The 19,139-nt window shown below is 63.3% G+C and overlaps 2 protein-coding genes across 2 annotated transcripts in view; one reads left to right on the top strand and one right to left on the bottom strand.

Moving 5' to 3' along the window:
* Positions 1–6,089, bottom strand: RHOBTB2 (Rho related BTB domain containing 2). Its single transcript, XM_088538904.1, has 10 exons — positions 5,794–6,089; positions 3,597–3,798; positions 3,337–3,440; positions 3,054–3,239; positions 1,864–2,888; positions 1,031–1,149; positions 805–955; positions 472–560; positions 289–394; positions 1–212 (listed from the first exon to the last, which is right to left on the bottom strand). Exons 1-10 carry the CDS (start codon positions 6,087–6,089, stop codon positions 1–3), a joined length of 2,490 nt encoding a protein of 829 aa, XP_088395030.1.
* A 6,157-nt stretch (positions 6,090–12,246) lies between these two features.
* PEBP4 (phosphatidylethanolamine binding protein 4) overlaps positions 12,247–19,139 on the top strand; it is a 29,606-nt gene continuing 22,713 nt past the window's right edge. The window contains exons 1-2 of the mRNA XM_088538888.1: positions 12,247–12,380; positions 12,587–12,719. Coding sequence (XP_088395014.1) covers positions 12,247–12,380; positions 12,587–12,719 — 267 coding nt within the window. The remainder of the gene's footprint in view (positions 12,381–12,586; positions 12,720–19,139) is intronic.

The raw sequence follows: 19,139 nt of genomic DNA, 5'->3' as shown, positions 1-19,139 counted from the left end.
TCACACCACCGCCGAGGAGGAGGAGGAGGCGGCGGGTGCCGAGGGCCCTGGCGCAGCAGACGCGTTCCAGAAGAGCCAGCGCCGCTTGGGCTGCCGCTTGAGGTGGAGGTAGTCTTCCTTCTCGCGCTCCTTGCGCGCCCGCTGGTAGTGGTCCTCCTCCTTCAGGTACCAGACGGGCGGCCAGCGGTGCTTCTCGAAGTACTCCTGGTTCTCTGCAGGGGAAGGACACGTGAGGGCGGCCCTGGTGACGGCACCTGGGCCCGACGCGCGTGGGGATGCGGCGCTCACCTCCCGACATGGCCTTCATGTCCCGGGGGAACTTGCGGCACACGTTGTTGTAGTTGGTGCAGATGTGGTGGAGGCACCAGTCAGCAAGCTGGTAGGCGCAGTGGAACTGCGGGGACAGAGCCCGTGAGGGCCAGCACGATGCAACGCGGCACTGTGAACCCCATGTCCACCCCCCATCCCTACCTGAGCCAGCTCCAGGAACACCAGCACGTCCCCATCGATGTCCACCATCATCTGCGCCGCCTCCATCAGCCCCGTGACCGTGTACTGCTCTGTGGGCACATGCACACACGGGTTAGGGTGCTGTGGGCCTGTTTTGGGGCTCCCACCATGGTTCCGAGGACACAGGACATATCACAGGGCCAGTGGCCATGGGAGCACCAAGCTCTGGCCAAGGGCAAGCAGGCCTTGGGGTTAAGGACAACCCTTTTGACCACTTCTGGATGCTTTTCCCCCAGCAGCATCCCCATCCTGGAGGCGTCCCCATGTCCCCAGCGTGTCCCCGCGGCGACCCACCGGTGAGGGCCACGAGGTGCGGCAGGCAGAGGCGGTTGGCCAGGATGATGAGCTTCATGTCGTCGAGGTCGGGGCTGGAGCTGAACTGGCCCGTGTACAGGTACTCGAGCACGGCACGCATGCAGCTCTTGCTGGTGTGGGGGAGCGCCACCTGCAAGAGGACAGCGGCGTCACCCGCGGCCCCGCGGCCGGCCCCGCCGCCGCGGCGTCCCCGCGCCCCGCTCACCTCGCTCGTGGAGCTCTCCACGAAGGGGCCGCCGAACATGGCTGCCATCCAGTCGCAGCTGGAGATGAGCAGGGGCTTGTGAGCGCTGATAGCACCGTCGTCCAGCACGAAGGTGACGTCTGGGGACGGCACGGGCAGGGCTAGCGGCGCGCGCGGCCCTGTCCCCAGCGCCCACCCCGGCGTGGGGGCACCCGCGGGGCCTCTCCTCTGTCCCCGCCATCAGCTTGGCTCCCTCCCCAAGAACGGGGCCCCGTGGACACCGGCTTTTGGGCCTGCCCTGAGGAGCAGCCACCATGACGCACAGGGGACATTAGGCCACCCTATGGCAGCTCCGCACAAGGAGGGCGGCAGACCCGCCCTGCCCGGGCTCAGGCTCTGCCCCGTAGGGTTTCTCCTGGACCACATCCAGGCCCTTCCTCGCGACGGGGATGCAGCCAGAGCGACGCTGAGACACGGATGTCCCGCTGGGACGTTGCCCACGGGGCTCCGAGGAGGCCGGAGCGCAGCGGGGGAGTCCCGCCACGCGCTCCAGAGCCAGCCCACCCGCAAGCGCGTGGACCCAGGGGGAAAGGAGGCCGCCTTCTCCGCCCTCGCATGAACAGAGCTGTCAAACGGGCTGCAGAGCATGAAGCCCTAGGGAATGGGACAACGCAGCTGCGCTTTTGGGTAAAAATAGAAAGAAGCTGTAAAAATCCCACTAACGGATGTGGCCGGGAGCTCTGAGGCCTCTGGGGTGAGGTCCCAGGAGGCAGCACCGCCATCAAACGGGCCATCTCCATGGGGAACAGCCCCCTTCCCGCTGCGGGGCACGGGGCCGTGAAGCTGCGGCGTACCAGAGAAAGTCCCCTTGGCCAGGCATTCCTTCACCCGGTTGGTCCTCCGCACGTGGAAGGCTTTGGTGATCTCCTGGTTCATGAACGCCTCGTTGTTGAGGATGTTGGCCACCATCATGCGGAGGTCGAAGACCTCCAGCAGCTCAGCGATGTGAGCGATGTGCATGAGGTCCCGCTCCTTCTCGTCCAACTCCCCCGTGTACAGGTACTTGAGCACGGCCCGGAAGGGACCCGGCTGGATGGAGGCATCCATCTTCACCACCACCATGAGCTTGGACTTGTAGGTCAGGGGATCTTCCGCCATCTCCTCCTGGATGCTCATGAAGGCCCGACTCCAAGAGGAGAGATCCCTTCCCCGGCGTAGCCCTCGCTCCCCGTTCTCATACTTGTTGCCCCGCAGGATCCCGTCACTGGTGGAGGCTCTAAGGCACGGTTGTCGCTGGCCAGAGCTGGCCTCCTCGGCACTCTCGCAGATGTCAAAACTAGCAGCTCGGAGGAGGAAATCCCGCGCGTGGTGCCTCTCCTCCTGGTGCAGCATCCGCTCGGCGGCCGCGGTGACGGTGGTCCCGAAGCCGTGCCCTGCCACGCTCTGCTGGTCCTCCTCGCTCAAGTCCATGAGGAACAGGTCGTAAAACTTGGAGGAGGAGGTGGAGAGGTAGATCTTGTGTGCGTAGATTTTGATCTTCTCTTGCAGCACCAGGATGACGTCTGCGCACAGAGGGTCCTCCAGGAGGTGGGCTGGGTGCTCCTCGTTGTTGGAAGGAGGGTCTGGGACGATGATGATGGGTGGAGGAGGCTTGGGGGGCAGGAAGGGGGCTTGCAGCAGGGGCCGCTGCACATTGCGGAGGTGGGACTTCCAGAACTGCAGGTGCCGGCGGGAGATGAGCGCGGCACGGATGGCGTTGTCAAAGACATCCTTGATGCCAAACTGGGCCACCACACTAGTCTCGTAGTAGGGGATCCCCAGCTCCTTGGCTACTTCTCTCCCCTTCTCCGGGGGCAGGATCTCATTGGGTTTGATCGGCCTGCAAAGAGAAGAACCCCCTGAATGCTGAGACCTCATTACACGGCCACAATGAGCCCTCTTGCAGGGCACGGGATGAAGGGAGGACTGGGCAGGTATCAGCACCTCTGGGGACCGCAGGCACCGTAACTCCTGCTGTTCTTGGTCCCCGGCACCACGTCCCTACCTGGCGAGGGGCCGCCGGGCCCGGTTCACGGCCTCCAGATCGGCATAGCGCAGGTCGAGCTGGCAGCCCACCAGGATGACGGGGGCACGGGGACAGAAGTGCTTGATCTCCGGGTACCACATGGTCTTCACATGGTGCAGGGAGTTGGGGTTGGCAATGGAGAAGCACAAGACCACGACGTCCGACCTGATGGAAGCTAGAGCTGAGGTCCAGCTCCAGCCCCCGGCTGTCCCCAGTGTCCCCAGTGCCCGACCCCACTTTCCCCATTTCTGCCTCTTCCTACCTCCCGTAGGCGAAGCGCCGGTCCTTGTGGTGGTCTCCAAAGGTGTCCCAGAGCCGCAGGGACACACTAACATCGTCTACCACGTCCCGGGAGCGCTCCAGCACCTGCAGGAAGAGAAACACCACCCCGCTCTCGAACCTGGTCGTGCTGGCCCAGCTTTGCCAGGTAGGACATCCAGTTGCTCTCCCGCTCAGGGAGCCATTCCCATTCTCTTCCCAGGCCCAGTGCCCCCGACATTCCCGCTCTGGAGCATTCCCTACCTCCTGGCAAACGCGGTACTGGTCGATGGCCCAGACCGTGGGCACGTGGGTAGCGAGGAGCTGGTACTGGGTCAAGGTGGCGTTGCAGGCACGGGCACAGATGAGCCGCGTTTTGCCCACCGCGTTGTCCCCGACCACAACGCACTTGATGGTTTCTACGTTTGGCCTCTCATAATCCATGTCAGAATCCATTAATTGGGACCTGCCGAGGGAAGGGAGTCAGGAGCAGTGGCCAGGCACGAGCCGGGACCCGCACGCCGCAGCGGATGCTCAGGGCACGCGGGCAGCTCCGTGGGCACATGGCACTGCCAGCCCTTCCCAGCACACGCGCCAGGCGAGCGCCTTTAAAGTTTAATGTTCCTGGGGAAGCGCGGGCGGCACACGGTGCATCCCGACCCCCCCACCCAGCCCCAGCTCGTGCTCATCCACGTGAGACGAGGCTCGTTCCCCCCCGCCTTTCCCGCGCGCCAGGAGAAGCTTCCAGATCCCGTGTTTGGAGCTTCCAGATCCCGTGTTCGTGCACGGGCACCTCCTGGGCCGGAGGCTCTCGCAGGCGCCCCGAGCCCCTCGGGACAGCAGCTCCGGGGGCTCATGGTCCCCATTGCACTGTGGGGGGATCCAGGAGCTTTCCAGGAGCCACAGGAGGGAGGAGACTGTGAGAAGGGGAGAGGAATTAAAAAAAGCCCAGCCCAATTGCTGTGAACTTCCCCAAGCAGCCGCTCGCTCTCCCCACCGCCCCCCTCCCGAGCTGCTATAATAAACCACCAGCGCAAAGGCGCCGTGTGCGAAAATATCCAGTAACGATGGCAACGGGGACCTGCACGCGGGGACCACGGCTGCTGCGGGAAGCGGCGCAAGGACTTTCCAATGTTAGCGCCTCCCTCCCGTGCGCAAGCTCACGGGCACACCTGGCTCCCGAGCGGGCTCTGGCACGCCGGAGCGCTCCACACCGGAGCAGAGCGCGGCACAAATCCAGCTCGCTCCCAGCGCCGGCCCCGGGCAGGAGTCCTTGCAATTGCCGGGCCACCAGCACCGGCCTCTGCGGCCTTCACGGTCCTGGGGACATTGCCAAGCGCCAGGGCCACCGGCCACACCGCAGAGGTGCCGGAAGAGGCCGCTTCCGTTCTGGGAGGCTCGTTCCATCCTGAGCATCCCCTGCGATCCCGGCCAGGCTGCTGTCCCGCTCCAGCTCCTCCCGTGGCTCGGGCTGCACTCCGCTCTGCGGGGCCGCTGCAGGAGCCGTTATTTTTAGGGCCATCCGTGCTCACAGCTCGGCACATTCGGAGCTCGCCGCTGAGCTCACCGGGAGCGGGGACATCCGCCCCGTGCCGGGAGCCCGGCCTGCACCTGGGCCCCGGGAGCCTGCTCGGAGAGCACGGTGCCACCAGGGAATTAAGAGCTAAATCCTAATAGGATCAGAGTGCCTGCAGCGAGGGGAGGAGGGAGGCAGAAGGGGAAGGCGCGGGCACAAAAACGCAGGCTGCAAATAAAGCAGAAGCAGCGGAGGGGGAAGCGGGGCGGCGTGCAGCACGTCCTGCACCAACCGTCACCCGGGGCCACCGACACTTGGCGGGGGACACCGAGCTGGACACCGCGGCCTTGGGATGCTGCGGCCCTGCAGGGCTCCTGCTGCGGCTCCCGCTCCCCCCTGCACAGCCCCGGGCTGGGCAGCCTTCAGCCTGGCGGTGCCACTCGGGTCACCGGGTGTCCCCCCCCGCCCAGGGGACCCCCTCGTCCCCCCCCCAGTCCATCACTCTTTAAGGGCCGGGCTGCAGTTGCCACGGCAACTGCACAATCACCCCGGGACCGTTTCCTAGCAACGGCGGGCTGAAAATCCCGCATCTCCCGTGGGTTGCGGGGGGGGGGGGGCACCCGAATAGTGCGGCGGCTCCTGCGCGCGCGGGGAGGGGGGGCGCGGGGCACCGAGCACCGCGCCCGGTGCGGGGAGGCCCGGAGGGGCTCGCAGAGAACGAGGCGGCTCCGGGGCTCTGAGGCCCGGGGGGCCTCGAGGCCGCGGTGAGGGGCGTCGCGAGGGGGCCGGAGGCGCTCGGAGATCCCAGAGCATCGCCAGGACAGCGGGGATCGAGGGAAGCGGGCGCGGAGCAGGGCCAGGGGCTCGGGGACACGGGGAGCGGGGGGGCCCTGCGAAGGGCCGGGGCAGGATGCGCGGAGGCGGAGCGGCAGCCGCGGTACTTACAGCCACGGAGACGAAGCGGCGGCTCCCAGGGGCCGGGGCCGGGGCCGGGCTCGCCCCTGCGGACATGGCCTCGGCGTGGGCTGCGCGGCTCGGCCCTGCGCGCCCCGGCGCCGCGCTGCGCGCCTCAGGGCCCCGAGCGCCCATGGCGGCGGCGGCGCGGCCGCCCCGCGCTCCGCATCCGCGGCCCGCTGCGCTGCGCGGAGGGAGCCTTGCGCGGAGGGAGCCCTGCGCGGAGGGAGGGAGCGGAGCGGAGCGCGCAGCGCCGCAGTCCGGGCCGCGCCCGCCCCGCTTTTCATTCACAAAAAACAAGCGGCCGGCGGAGGCCCCGCCCCCGACCCCCCCTCCCCGCCTCCCATTGGCTGCCAGAAACCGGGAGGGGGGGGGGCGCGGGCGGCTGCTGCGGAGAACCGAGACCCCCCCGGGGGACCCCCCCGTTTGGCCCCGGTGTGCGGCGCCCCCGGCCCGACACCCCGAGCAGCGACTTGGGGGGCAGCCCCGCTTTGCACCGCCGCTGCTGCCCCCCCCCGCCCCGGGCCTGCGGGAAGAGGGGGGCCCCAGGACCGGCCCTGTGGGGGCACCGGGCCCAGGGCATCCTGTGGCACCCAGGGCAGGGGCTGCGGCGGTGCCGCTGCTCCCTCCCAAAGCCCAGAGTCATGTTGGCAGCGGGGCGCGCGGAGCCACATCATGTGACGGTCCCCAGCGCCGCTGCGCCTGCCCGGCTGCCCGCTCTGCCCCGCACCGCCGCTGATGCAATGCAGCGTCAGGCGGCGTCAGCAGCGCCGCTCGCTCGGGCTCGCGCCCCGGCCCGCTGCGGCCTCGCGAGCTCGCGCCTCCCGCATCCCTCCCTGCGGAGCGCAAGGAGCCGCTGGGCTGCAAGGGGAGGCCGAGGGCCAGGGCCGCTTGTCCCGCGCAGGCCGCGCAGCTCGCGGGTCACGGGGAGGGGACGCGGGGCCCGGCCGCCAGCCGCGTGATTTGGCTGCGGTCCGGCCTCGGAGCAGGTGTTTGGTCGTGGCGTGGAAGTTCCTGCGGGCCGGGCAAGGTCCCCAGCCCCCCCGCTCCGACACCGAACAAAAGCGCGACTGTGGCTCCCGCGTAGGGCGGCTGGGCCCCAGCGCGCAGATAACGCGGCCACGGGGCTCCCAGCGGGGAGAGAGCCGGGGCGGGTGGCAAGGAGGGCGCCCGGGGGCCAGGGGGGATCGAACTGGCAGCTTTGCAAGGCTGGGAGCAAAGTGGCAGCTGCTTCCAGCTCTTCCCGCGGAGCGCCAGGCCTGGGGGCACTGCAGGACACTGTCCTTCTGCTCTGCAATTCCCGCAATTCCCAGGCGAACCCCCCCACCTCTGCAGCACGCGGCTCCCAGCAACAACACACCTGGATTGAACCTGATCCAAAGTCCACGCGGGGCTGCGAGCGGCCCGGCCAGAGCTGCCACATGCTCTGAGGGACCAGGACGTGGAGCAGAGCGGTGCCAGGACACCCCAGGGACTGGCCACCGCTGCCGGTCCCCGGAACCCACAGTGTGTCAGGTACCGTGGGGAGCCCCGCGGGAATGGGGCTGCCAATGGATGCATCGCACTGCGACGGGTTATGTGGGAGTCAAAGAGCAAAGTGCTGGGAAAAGCGTCTGGGAAGAGCGCCCGGGAGGAGCTGCCAGCCGAGTGCCCGCGGCCATGCCCATACTCACAGGCTGCGCGCCATCGCTGCCATCCTCACGCCACGGCGACCTTTCCCTTGGGTTTCCATCTCTTTCTCCTGGCCGGTTCTGGAAGGAGAGGATGGAGAAGCTCTGTGGAAACGCCCCAGGCTGGGATTTACCCCCGCTGGCACATCGCCGCCCACGGCTTGGAGCGCAGAAGGAGCATTGGGGTGGCCAAGTGCCAGCTGCGTCCCAGCGGCAGCATGTTGGCATCTCCTCGCTGCGCTGCCGTCCCCGCGCCGCTGCCGGAGCACGGGGAGACGTGCGGATCGGTGCCAGCACACGCGCTGCCCCATCCGTCCCGGGCAGCGGAGCCTCGCGGCGGTGCCAGCCTCCACCTTGTTTGCTTTGGCCAGGGCTCCCGTGTGCAGGGCTGGGAGCTCCCCTCCTTCCCGGGATACATCCCGGTGCCACCTGTGCCCACGGGGCCGGAGCAGATCCTGGCTGCACTGCCCGGGCCCCAAGGTTTCCAACCCCGCTCGCTTGCGGTGGGTCCTGTGCTCATCCCGCCTGCGGTTCCTCCTGCAGAAACGCGGCCCCGATTCGGCACCACGAGGCTTGCGTGGCACCACGGGGCTCCTCCGCTCCCGGTGTGCGTGTGCCGCGAGGCTACCGAAGGCCACGAGTACACAAAGCCACTCGTGGAATGACAGCAAAGCAAGGAAGCTGGAGCGTGTTCCCAAGCCACCGTCTGCAGGAGGGATGGGGACTTGGGAGCAGGGAAGAGGGTGGGATGCGGAGCGGATAGGAACCTCCTGGAGCCTCCCCTTTCCTAGGCCGCAGGGCAGCAATTCCTGAAGCCCCAACGGGCCGGGGTTACCTGGGGCAGGTTGCGGCCGGGCCCCCGTTGGCTCCTCCGGCTGCTCTCCGATGCGCTGGGCGCTGGCGGCTGCTCCGGGTGCCAACTGGCCCGGACAGGTAGGATCCATTTTTATACGCGTGCCCATGTGATCTAAACAAATGCCCTAGGGATGAGTTTTTGCACTGACACAAGGAAAGGGGCTGGGACTAAAACCTGTTGAACCACAATCCGGGCTCCGCGGAAAGGAATTTTCCACTCGGAGCGACGGAGGCTGCCGTGCGCGTGCAGGAGCACGCGGGCTCTGAGCATGCAAAGGCAGGCTCCAAATCCATTTCCCCTTTCACCAGCTCCCCGTAACGAAGTCGCCTCAATTAGATTTGTATTTTATTAGCAGACTTCTACAACGTTCCCAAATAGTTCCCATTTTGCAGCTGGAGGTGCCCATGGATGGTGAATGGAGGTGTGAAAGCACACATTAAAGCCACTTGGTAAGACACAAACTAGGCAAATAACTGCTCTTTCAGCTACAGCTGGCAGAAGGAAACGCAGCTGGAGATGCCCCTAGGGCAAGAAGGGAGGAGGAAGCCCTTCCTGGGAGACGGGTGGCCCTCACCATGTCCTCAGGGCTTGGCAGCTCCTCTTGAAGGGCTGTAGCCGCCCCTGGGGGCCACAGCTGCTCCCAGTGATGTCCTGAGCACCGGGGAGGGAGGGAGCAGGAAGGGAGCACCTGGATGCAGCTGTGGGAATTGTGGGGCTGGGAAGTGCCCCAGGGCCTGGGAAAGCAGAAGCGGTGAGTGAGGGCTGCGTCAGCGAGGGGAGGCTGCGACGGGCTGGTGAGCAGCAGGGATGAAGGGATGGGGGGCACGGGGGCCTTGGGGAGGGAGCATCTCCTCGAGCAGCGTTGTGGAAGGGGGCTGGAGTCTCTTGGATGCGGATAGGCATGGATGGGGGTATGTGCAGGTACTGCTCTTGTGCACCCAGCCTCTTTGGCTGGGCTGGAAAAGGGCTGGGAAGAGGCCAGGCCTCGGCAGCGTGCGGGATGAACCTGGAATGGAGCTATTGCTGGGGTCCCTGCAGGCGGTCCCCGCGGTCTGACAGGGAGCTGGGAGCATCAGGACAAGTGACAGGACTGGCGTGGCTCCTCCTGAGTCAGCACGGAGGATGTGGCCTTCCTTGTGTCACCTCCTGGGTGACACCCGCTCCCCTCAGGGCTTTCCCACGGCTGTGACAGCACCGCAGTGGATGGGGATGTGAACCTGCTCGTTTTCTTTGGGTGCCGGGTGCGCGCGGGCGCTGCCGGCCGCTGTCCTGGCGTGCTCGGCGCTCGCTGCAGAGGTGCCCGTGCGGGTGAGCCGCGCTCCCGCAGCGCCTGCCTCGTGCCTGCCGCACGCGCGCTCCCCATGTAGGTCAGGCGAGCGTCAGGCGCGCGCGCTGTTCCCAGAATAGCAGCTCCTGCACGGAGCGCTGCGGCTCCGGAGCGCTGCGGCTCCGGCGGCAGCGATCACAAGGATCTGGCTGGGGCAGGTGCTGCGGAGCGGCTGCAGGGACCCGCGCGCGGGGTCGCGTCCTGTGAGCTCGTCCTGGGTCCTGCTGGTGCGGGAGCCTCTCCAGGGCGTTCGGTGGCCTCCAACAGAGGTGTCTGTGTTGTGCAGGGGGCCCGGTTCGTCCCTCTGCACCTCGCTGGGGCTTAGGGTGCTGCCCGGCGCTGGAACGCGCTGCCCACTCACTGTGCCACCCAGCGATGCCCTGCGAGGGACAGGAGCGCTCGCTGCAGGGTGACAGGGCTGCCGTGGCCTAAGTGATGCTGCTGCTCTGCACCCAAGCGAGCCACTCATCCGGGCTCAGCCGACTGCATAGGGACCCTGCGCTGCCGAAATCTCCCAGCTTTCCAGTACCTGATAACACCCCCGGCATCTGGGTGCTGGCTTTGGAGCTCAAATCCGGCTGCTCTCAGAGGCAGGAGCTTCCCCAGGCCCGGTGGAGCAGAGCCCTTTGAAGCTCCTAAGAGTCTCGGGCAGCACAAAGAGGCTGCCGGAGCAGCGGGTGTTATGGCCCAAACCCCGTTAGTGGCTCTGGCCCCGGCATTTGTTGGGATTTTGCTGCTCATGGTGGTGGCAGTGCTTAATCCAGCGTGACCGAGCCTGGAAAATGGGGCAGGCGGCAACACGGCTTCAGGCTTTGGGTGGTTTAGGGAGAGAAGGGAGGACAGAAATCCTCCCTGCTAATCTCTGAGGCTGCTCCTGCATGGATCTGCTCCAAGCACCCGGCTTCATGTGCACTGGTGATGCAGCCCCGGGGGGCTGCTCAGGGGCTGCTTGGGACATTTTGGGGTCTGAGCAACCCAAAATACTGCAGAACACGTGTGGAACCTGAAAGGAGCTCTGGCCTGATGGCAATGCCGGCCTTGGCCACCTCGGAGGGGACTGCACAGCTGGAAGCAGCGCGTGACCGCCCAGAAACGGCTCCGCTTGTGCAATGCCAAAGCCTGCGGTCTGAGCGCAGGAGCAGACGGATCATCCTCCTCTCTGCAGCAAGCACGGGGCAAAGTTTGCACTGAACTTCCGAGGTGCAACCTCCCCGCAGCATGAAACAACCTGAAAGGAAGCGCCCTGGTGCCAGGCTCCCTTTGGGGCTGGGGAAATTCAAGCGCTTTCTTCCCCACCTGTGAGCAATTAACCTCTTGCAAGAGCAGAGGATTCTGAATAATTTAAGGGAGGAAAGATTGCAGAGTGGAGAGCTCTGGGTAGCATGAGGGCTGGCTGCAGTTGGGGCGGAAACCTGGTGGTGGATTTTGAGTGGAACTGGTTAATCTTAAACCAGCATCAACAGGAAGCGCCGGTGTCGGGCTGCGGAGCTCCAAACTCGGCAGCATCCTGTGTGTTCGGGCCACGTCAGAGTGAAAAACTGATTCTTACAAACAGATTAGGGTGAAATTCTGATGGGGAAGCGGGCGCTGGGCTTTGATGGAGTCCCAGGGTTCGGTAAACAGGAGGTGCAGCGGGAGCTTTTGCACTCCTGCGCTTGGTTTCCTCCGGCTCCGCAGTGCCCTGTCCCATCCCGGGAAGCAGTGGGGTTGGCGGCAGCGCTTCCATAGCGAGCGGCTCTGTGGAGGCCCCTCAGGCCGAGCCGCAGCCACTCGGGAGAATTCCCGCTCGGCACGCTCTCCACGCTCATGGAGGGACAAGGAGCAGCTTCCTTGGGCCACCACTGCCCCCCAGCTCGGCTTTGCTTCTCTGATTTTATTTTTTCTTTAAAAAAGGGGGGGCTTCTACTGCAATTTGGAGCATGTCAGTGCAATGTGGTGGCTGCACCAGGGTGGCACCTGCATCCTGCAAAAAAGAGTCGTCCATTCAGGGGAGCAGATTTCCTTTCCTTTTTCCGAGGCCGGAGCCGGTGGCCGCTCGCAGCAGGGCCCAGGCTCCCTGCTGAGTCAGGGCGGCCGCGCTCGGCGGTTGCTCACGCGAGTTGCTGGTTACCAGCTCAGGGCCCTTAATTAGGGGTTTGCCCATTGCGGAGCGTGGGAACAGGGAGCCCATTAGCCCCCAAACCTCAAGATCATTCCCATTACACTAATGTAGCTAATTAGCGCAGTCCGATGCCTTTTTCCCACGGTGCTGCCAGCGGTGCGGGCGCTCGTGTTCGCTCTGTGTGCTGGCGCTTCATTATATAATGATCCGGCGTGTGCGGCAACACCCGTTCCCGGTTGACAGCGGCTGTTCGCTCTCCCGGTGCTGCCTCATCCGGAGTGGCCTGTCGTCCTCCCTGCTCAGCGCAAACAAGCGCAATTCCTCCGTAATTAGCAGGGAAGCTGTTGAGGGGGTTAAAATTAGAGCTGGGGAAGGGCTGCCTGGCCCTAAACCCCTTGCGGTTGCTGCCCCTTCCCGTGTCCCATTCCGGCCCCTTTATCCCTCCCGGGAACCATCCCCGTGGCAACCCCCAAGCGTCGTGCAGGGTGGGATGGCGCTGGCAGCGCTGCTGGTCCTCAGCTTCCTGGGCACTGCCAGGGGGTCTGCGGATGCACCATGGCGCGCGGGGCACCCCCGGACCTGCTTCTTCGAGCTGCTGGGCAGCCAGGACGCCGAGTTGTGCAGGTGAGGGGCTGCCACGGCCTCTGGAGCGAGTGGAGGCCGAAACTCCCCAGCTGCCCACGTGCTCCTTCCAGGCCCCATTGCATAATGGAGGGGAAAATCGCTCCAAGCTGGAGTAATCCCTGACCCCTCGATGCAGTGTCGGTGCCGGGATGCTCAGCCTGTCTCGTGTGCAGGAGGAGGACACCCACTCTCTCCCTGTTTTCCAGGGGGGAGCTGGAAGTCGTGTACCCCGAGCTGGGCGACGTGGGCTGCACCTACATCCCCGCGTGCCGCCAGTACCGGCGGCGCCTCGGCCGCGAGTGGAGCAGCCCCGGCGTGCGCTACGCGCGTGCCCAGCGGGTAAGAGCGCGTGGGGTCTGTGCCCTAGAGAGGCTCTCGCTGGGGCTGGGCATGGGGAACCATCCAGGACACGAGGAATCACGGGCTGGAAGGGACCTCTGGAGATCCTCTAGGAAGAGGCGCACGGTTCCGGCGCGCTCGGCTCTGCACTGCTGCTCCATGGGCACTGCAGGGCACAGAGCAGCATCACCCAGGGGTGCTCGGTGGCTTCTTGTCAAACCTCTCCTGGGGGTGCACGTGCTCCTGCTCATCCTCCTCATTGGTGTCCCCGTTATCCATGCAGCTGGTGCATGGGGTCAAGGCCAGGCCGGTGGCACGGATGCGACACGGGGATGCAGCGGTGATGCCAAAGGTGACAACGCGGGGCCACGCGCATCGCTCGCTCTCCCCTTGGGCGCAGAGGCTTTTGCGCCAACAGGGGCTCCTGCAAACGGGCCCTTGGCCCAACGGGGTGCGCCGGGTGCCTCGAGGGCCCTTTGCCATGTCACTGCGATGCCACGAGGTGGCACCATTGACCCGCACTTGCTGCCGCTGCGCCGGAGCGCGGGGAGCACCGGGGCTGCAGCGGGTGCAGGAGACGCAGCCGGTGCAGAGGCCGCGAACCCTGCACGGGGGAAGGGTCCCCAGACCCGGAGCGGTATCGGTGGAGACCTTCGTGCTGGGGCATGAGGCACCGCGTGTCCCCGGGTCCATCATTCCCGCAGGGAAGCACTGCCCAACAAGGGGCCTCGCAGCCCTGCATGCCATAGAGGCCACCCTGGCTCTTGGGGGTCCCCTCGGAGCCCCTCGCTGCGTGTCCGGCTTCGCCTTGTTGCACCAAGAATCCTCTCTTCGCTGCCTCCTCGCCGCCTGGAAAGCCTCTTCCCTCACTAATCACGTGGCTCCAAGTATAACTCTCCCTTAAAGATGTCTTTTTTTTTTTTTTTTTTTCCAAAAAAAGCCCTCCCTGGCAAAGGCTGCCATAGCTAAAATGATCCGTCGCTTGGGCACCGCTTCCTGTCAGTAGTTGGAAACTTCTCAGGTTTCTGAGCAGGCAAAGAAAAAAAACATCCTTTTTCTCCCTTTCCATATTTTCCTGCAGAATGGCCCGGGGGGGACCAGGAGGACGCGGGGAATGAGCAGAGCTCGATGCCTGCCCTGCTGTGCTGTGGAGGGCACCGGCCTCTCTGTGCCTATGGAAGCGAGAGCAGGATGCCGAGCCCGCTCCGGCTTGGATCGGTGTCGCGGGTGGAGGTTTATTTGGGGCCGGTCCCAGGGGAGCTGGGGCTGTCTTGGAGCCGGGCGCAGGCGGCACGTTTGGCACCGCTTCCCGTGCAGACAGGCTGGAGCGCGTCACATCGCACAGGCAGGTGGCATCTGAGGACACCGGCTCCGCTTTATTCCCTGGCCTCTTCCCGCGGTGTCAGGCTGGGTGGCCTCGAAGCCGCGGGAATGCTGCCGCCCCCATGGGAAAACCAATCCCCGTTTTCCCATGAGGGCAGAGCAGGCTCTGTTGTCCGTGCGCTCTGACTGCCTCCGTTTTCCCTGTAGCCATTCCGGCTTGTTATCCCTAACTCCCAACGCTGCTAGGGTGAGGCTGGAGGTGTTTGGGAATGGCCCGAGCAGATTCCCGGGAAGCGGGAGACACGGTGAGTTCAGCCCGGCCCGGCTTCCCTGCTGCGGCGCAGGGAAGCGGCTGCGCTCGGGGCTGGCGAGGCGCTCGCCGTCAAAACCGTCGGAGAAAACTAGGGTTTGGAGTATGAAAACTTGTGTAGGAAGTGTCTGCGTTCGGTGGAACACTTTGTCTCCTCAAGAAAAACAACCACCAAAAAAAGCCAAATGCGGAGTGTTTGTGTTTTCTGCTTTTTTTATCTTTGGAAATATTTATCAGTTTTCTGCTTGGGGGGCGGTGGTGGTGGAGTATTTTCCCCTTCATCCCAGGGAGCTGCAATTGGTCCAGCGGAGGCTGTGTGTGGACAAGGGCAAAGGCAGCAGCCCCGCGAGCCCCTTCTTGGTGGCAATGTGTTCTCCACACAGTCAATGTCCAGCTAAGGGATCCCTGGATCAAAAATGACCCTAGCATCCCCAAAGGCATCCTCTTGGGCTTCCTTCATGCAGCTGTGTCCGGGAAGGCCGCTGGATGCAGCCGTGGAGAATCAGGGAACAGGGAATGTGCAAGCAGGGCAAGGTGGCATCTGATGGTCTGAGTGCCTTGGAAAGCTTCTAACTTAGCTGGAGCAGAGTGGGAACATCTGGATAGATGGGAAACACTCCCTCCTCGTCCCGTGGATGCCTCGATATTGCTTTGCTCAACCAAAAATAAATTGGAAAAGAAAATTGGACATTGCATCAATTTGGGGGCAAGTTTATAAATTCTGCAGCTAAGCAGTCCCCCTAGAAGATGATAGATTGCCGGCGAGCGTGCGGGCCCTGCCGTGATGTATAGCCACATTAGCCGAAATGCTGCATTACATGATTCTGCTTTATTACCACTATTGGTGGCAGACAGCAAAACAGATTACGCCCGGGATCAAATCGATAGGAACTTTATTTACTGGCCGTTTAAAAACATATTTCTGCACTTTATAAAAACATACGGCAGATGCTATTGATAGGGCTTGGCGGCTTGTTAAAAAGCAATTTGCCCCCAGCGCCGTTCTGGAGCTGCGGTTCCGGTGCTCCCTGTTCCCTGCCCTGCTGCTGCGCGCTTGATGACTTCCTTAGAGGCCACTTGGGCTTTTTGGGGTCCTTGGAGGGGTGTTTGGGGCCAAGGGCCGGTGCAATGCCCGGGTGCAGAGTGCGCTCCCCTCCCGTGCCCTCCTCGGAGTTGCTTTGGGTGGAAAAAAGGCTGAATTGTTGCATGAGATGAAGCGATTCCGCACTCGTGCCGTCCTGAGCGGACGCGGTCGCTGCGTTGTGCCCTAATGCGCGGGGAGGAGATTGACAGGGTGGCAATCGGAGCGCGTTGCCCAGCACTTGCATCCCGGCTCCTTTTTGGAGCCCGGCTCCTTTTGGGATTCCAAGCGCCGCGGTGGGAAGGGCGCTGCCACGCGCCTTCATCCCCGCTGCGCGCCCATAGCGAGCAAAGCCACGTTTGTCACCCGCCCGGGTGACAAAACAGCCTTCAGCTCATCTCGTGCTTTTCCGCGCACCGTGCACTTATTCCTCCTAACCTGTAATTTTGTCATATTTTATTATTAAATAAACAAGGCAGAAAACACACTCTTTTTTTGCATGTGGGGGAGGATGGAAACATTTGGTAATTAAAACATCTCTCCTGCAGCGCGTAACTGCTTTGCTGGATCGCTGCAGCGCTGGTGGAATTGGGAATGGGGCTTCCCCCTGCTTGGAGCACCCTTAGTGCGTGTTTAGCGGGCAACCCGGTCCTAGGGATGGATGCGCTGGCACCAAGGGCTTGGCCAAGGTGGAGTGCAGCGAGTGTCTTAGATAAGGTCTTTCTCCGCAGAGCTATATGCAGCTCCGCAGAGCTGTGTGTTAGTACCTCAAGGGAGGCAGTGAGGAGGATGGCGCTGGTCTCTTTTCAGTGGTGGCCACCGACAGAACTAGAGGAAATGGCCACAAACTGAAGCACCAAAAGTTCCACAGGAACTTAAGGAAAAATTTCTTCCTAGTGAGGGTGCCAGAGCCCTGGAACAGGCTGCCCAGAGAGGTTGTGGAGTCTCCTTCTCTGGAGATCTCCAAACCCGCTTGGACGCAGCCCTGTGCCACGTGCTCTAGGTGACCCTGCGTGTGCAGGGGTTGGACTGGATGATCCCTAAGGTCCCTTCCAACCTTGAGCATCCTGTGATTCTATGATTCTATGATAAGCAGGGCCTTGTTCGGCCCCGGCGCTGAGCGCTCCCCGCCGCACGTGCCGACGTGGGCGCCGTGCGCTCGAGGCTCCGGGGGCCCCTTCGGAGGGGCCGCCCCCGCGCGTGGCTGCTCCCGGTGCCAGAACCCATCCGGGCTCGGCCGCGGCGCGACCGTCGGTGGCAGCTCGCCGGGCCCCGCGGTGCCGTGTCACTTCGGCTGCGTCTCCCGCCACCCGGCGGCTCCTTGGGCCCCTCCTGCCGCTCGGGTCGGGGAGCCGGGGCTCGTTTGCAGGCTCGCTAATGAGCCGTGCTTAATGAGGGCTCATCTCGCCTGTGACCGGCGCTGCGGGGCGGCTCCCCGCTGATGCGATGTGACGGTGGGACCGGCTCGCTCCGGGGGCAGCACCCCCGCGTGCCGGGGCCGCGGCATCCTCGGGAACGCGCTCCCGCCTCGGAGAGGGCCGCGTTACAAAACGCTTGAGTCATTTCCCTCCCTTTCCCCCGCGAGGAGAAGCTGCTTTTAAGGAGGGAGGGGGAAAAGAGAAAGAAAAAAAGAAAGAGAGAGGGGGGAAAGGCTCCGGAGCGAACGCGCGGCCCTGCCTCCTGCCCCGCCGCGCGGAGCGGCCCCCGCGCCGGTGGCTCCGCGCTGTTTATGTAAGCTGCTCGTGTTCTGCTGAGCTGCCGCTGCAGGAAAGCCCACGCTGCCCACGCCGGCTCTCCCGAGCCGCGTTGTGTAACGGCGGCAGCGCTGGCCCCGGCGACGCACCCGGAGCGCGCCCCGGCGCTCTGCTCGTTGCAAACATCCCTGCTGCTTCCCTATGGAATCGCCTTGCTCGCGGGCTCGGGATTCTCCATCCTGCCGCTTGACCCTTCAAAACGCATCCTGGGAAGATTCCCATGCTCCGCGGCCATCTCCCGGAGTCAACGCGCATTGGAATGCTTGCCCCATACCTGGGTTTTCTTGTAGCTGTTGCTGCAGAAAAGACCCCAAAACCTCCCGAACAGGACGGGGGGAGGAAGGTGCATTATCATCTCAATGGCTCCTTACATAAATAGGGAAGAATAAGAAGGCGGGTGGCTGGTGTTGCTACTGCAAAGCGCTATCTCGGTTATCGGGTTTTTAGTGCTTTGCAGCGTTACATTTTTATACATATTTATTCACGCAGAACCAAGCTGCTCGCCCCGCCACGGGGCTGCTGCAGACACTGTTATACATAAGAAAGCACCTTCATTTACATCCCCGCCACTCTGCAGCAAGCGAGCGAGGTGCAACCCGGTTATTTTTATTCCGTATGTGTGCTTTTTTTAAGTGGGGGAAGGGGGGGAAAAAAAAGCTCTAAATTTGCCCTTTTTACTTGTATTAAAACTTCCCTCCTGCATTTTTATCAGCTCCAGAAGTGCAGCGCATTAGCGAGTGCCACTGGGAGCGTTTGGGGTGAGGAGTGAGCTTAGAACCGCTTCCCTTGGAGCGATGCTGCTAACTGCGCCGCACGCCGCTCGTCTCTGCTTTATTAACTCGGGGACAGGGCATTGCATTCTTGGATATTGCTTTTCTTGCTCTCTAGTATCAAAGACGACTCCGCGTTTTCTAATAAGACCCGTTTCCCTTGTAATTGAAATACTGATCCGCTGCTCTTCCCTCCTCCCTTCGTTTTGAGCATCAGATTTCTCCATTCCCCAAGTCCCTCTTTCTGGCCTAAACTTTGTTTATTCTGGAGTGGAAGGTCCAGTGCTTGTGCGCTGGGCATGGAGAGGGCTCGAGTATCCTGCGGGATGCTGGGCTGGGATGCACCGGGATTTCTGGGAAGCCAGCAGCAGTTTAGCAGCTGCAGAGCGGCTCCTCGGCCTTAAATTAAAGTGCTTTAATAAGCGAGCACGTTGCTGCAATGCACCCTAAGGATAGTGCGGGGAAGCCCTTGTGGGATGGGGCTTTCCCTGCACAATCTTGGGAAAAACGCTCTGCCTGTGGCTCCCAAACATGATGCCGGGCTACCCGCACCAGAGACTGTTGTTTGTCTGGGAAAACGGCATGAAAAATAAGTTGTTTAGCGCTGGCTCGGCCGCCAAGTGGGGCAGCAAAGGGCTGGGCGAGCAAAGGCTTTTTAATTTCAGAAATGTCACTGAGTCATGAATGAGTCATGGTGATAATGGGAGACATTTCCCACCCAGTGCCTGACTCGGGGACGTCTTCCAGGGATGTTGGAGCTGTCGGGAAAGCCGGGTCTTGTCCCATCTCTCTTCGGCGCTTCCTCCTTGCACGGCGTCAGTGCAGCCATCCCTCTCACACGCTGCTGCTTCCTTGTACCCAACGGGCCGCATTAGGGTCCTCACAGGCAGCAGGACCCAACAGCGGGTTTTCCTCTCCATTTTTAGGGCATTTCCTTAATGATACATCTGTTTTTAACTGCCAACATCCCTTGCTGCGACGGTGGTTCCAGCCCCTTGCGATCCCATTGCGGCAGCCCAGCTGCGGGATGTTCCCCTCCTGCCCTGGAGGATCTGCGAGCCCGGAGCATTACCCACGTGCATTGCTATGGCTCATGTTAGCAGGCAGCTCGTCATTAGATTGACGGGGCTAATTAATTATTGGGGCTGGTGGGAGCTCAATGAAAGCGGGTGGTGGATGCGG

This window comes from Tinamus guttatus, unplaced genomic scaffold, assembly GCF_059628265.1.
Source record: "Tinamus guttatus ecotype Peru unplaced genomic scaffold, ASM5962826v1 Tinamus_guttatus_pri_ptg001270l, whole genome shotgun sequence".
Classification (NCBI taxonomy): Eukaryota; Metazoa; Chordata; class Aves; order Tinamiformes; family Tinamidae; genus Tinamus; species Tinamus guttatus.
Note: the sequence above shows the minus strand (reverse complement) of the source record. Positions and strands in the feature narration are given on the sequence as shown.

What these genes read in the sequence shown, in the direction of transcription:
- RHOBTB2 (XM_088538904.1), bottom strand. Translation starts at nt 6,089, where the DNA reads ATGAAAAGCGGGGCGGGCGCGGCCCGGACTGCGGCGCTGCGCGCTCCG. An exon ending in GGCCAAGGGGACTTTCTCTG is followed by an intron (nt 1,150 to 1,863) that starts GTACGCCGCAGC and finishes TGCCGTCCCCAG; the next exon opens with ACGTCACCTTCGTGCTGGAC. An exon ending in CATGAAGGCCATGTCGGGAG is followed by an intron (nt 213 to 288) that starts GTGAGCGCCGCA and finishes CTTCCCCTGCAG; the next exon opens with AGAACCAGGAGTACTTCGAG.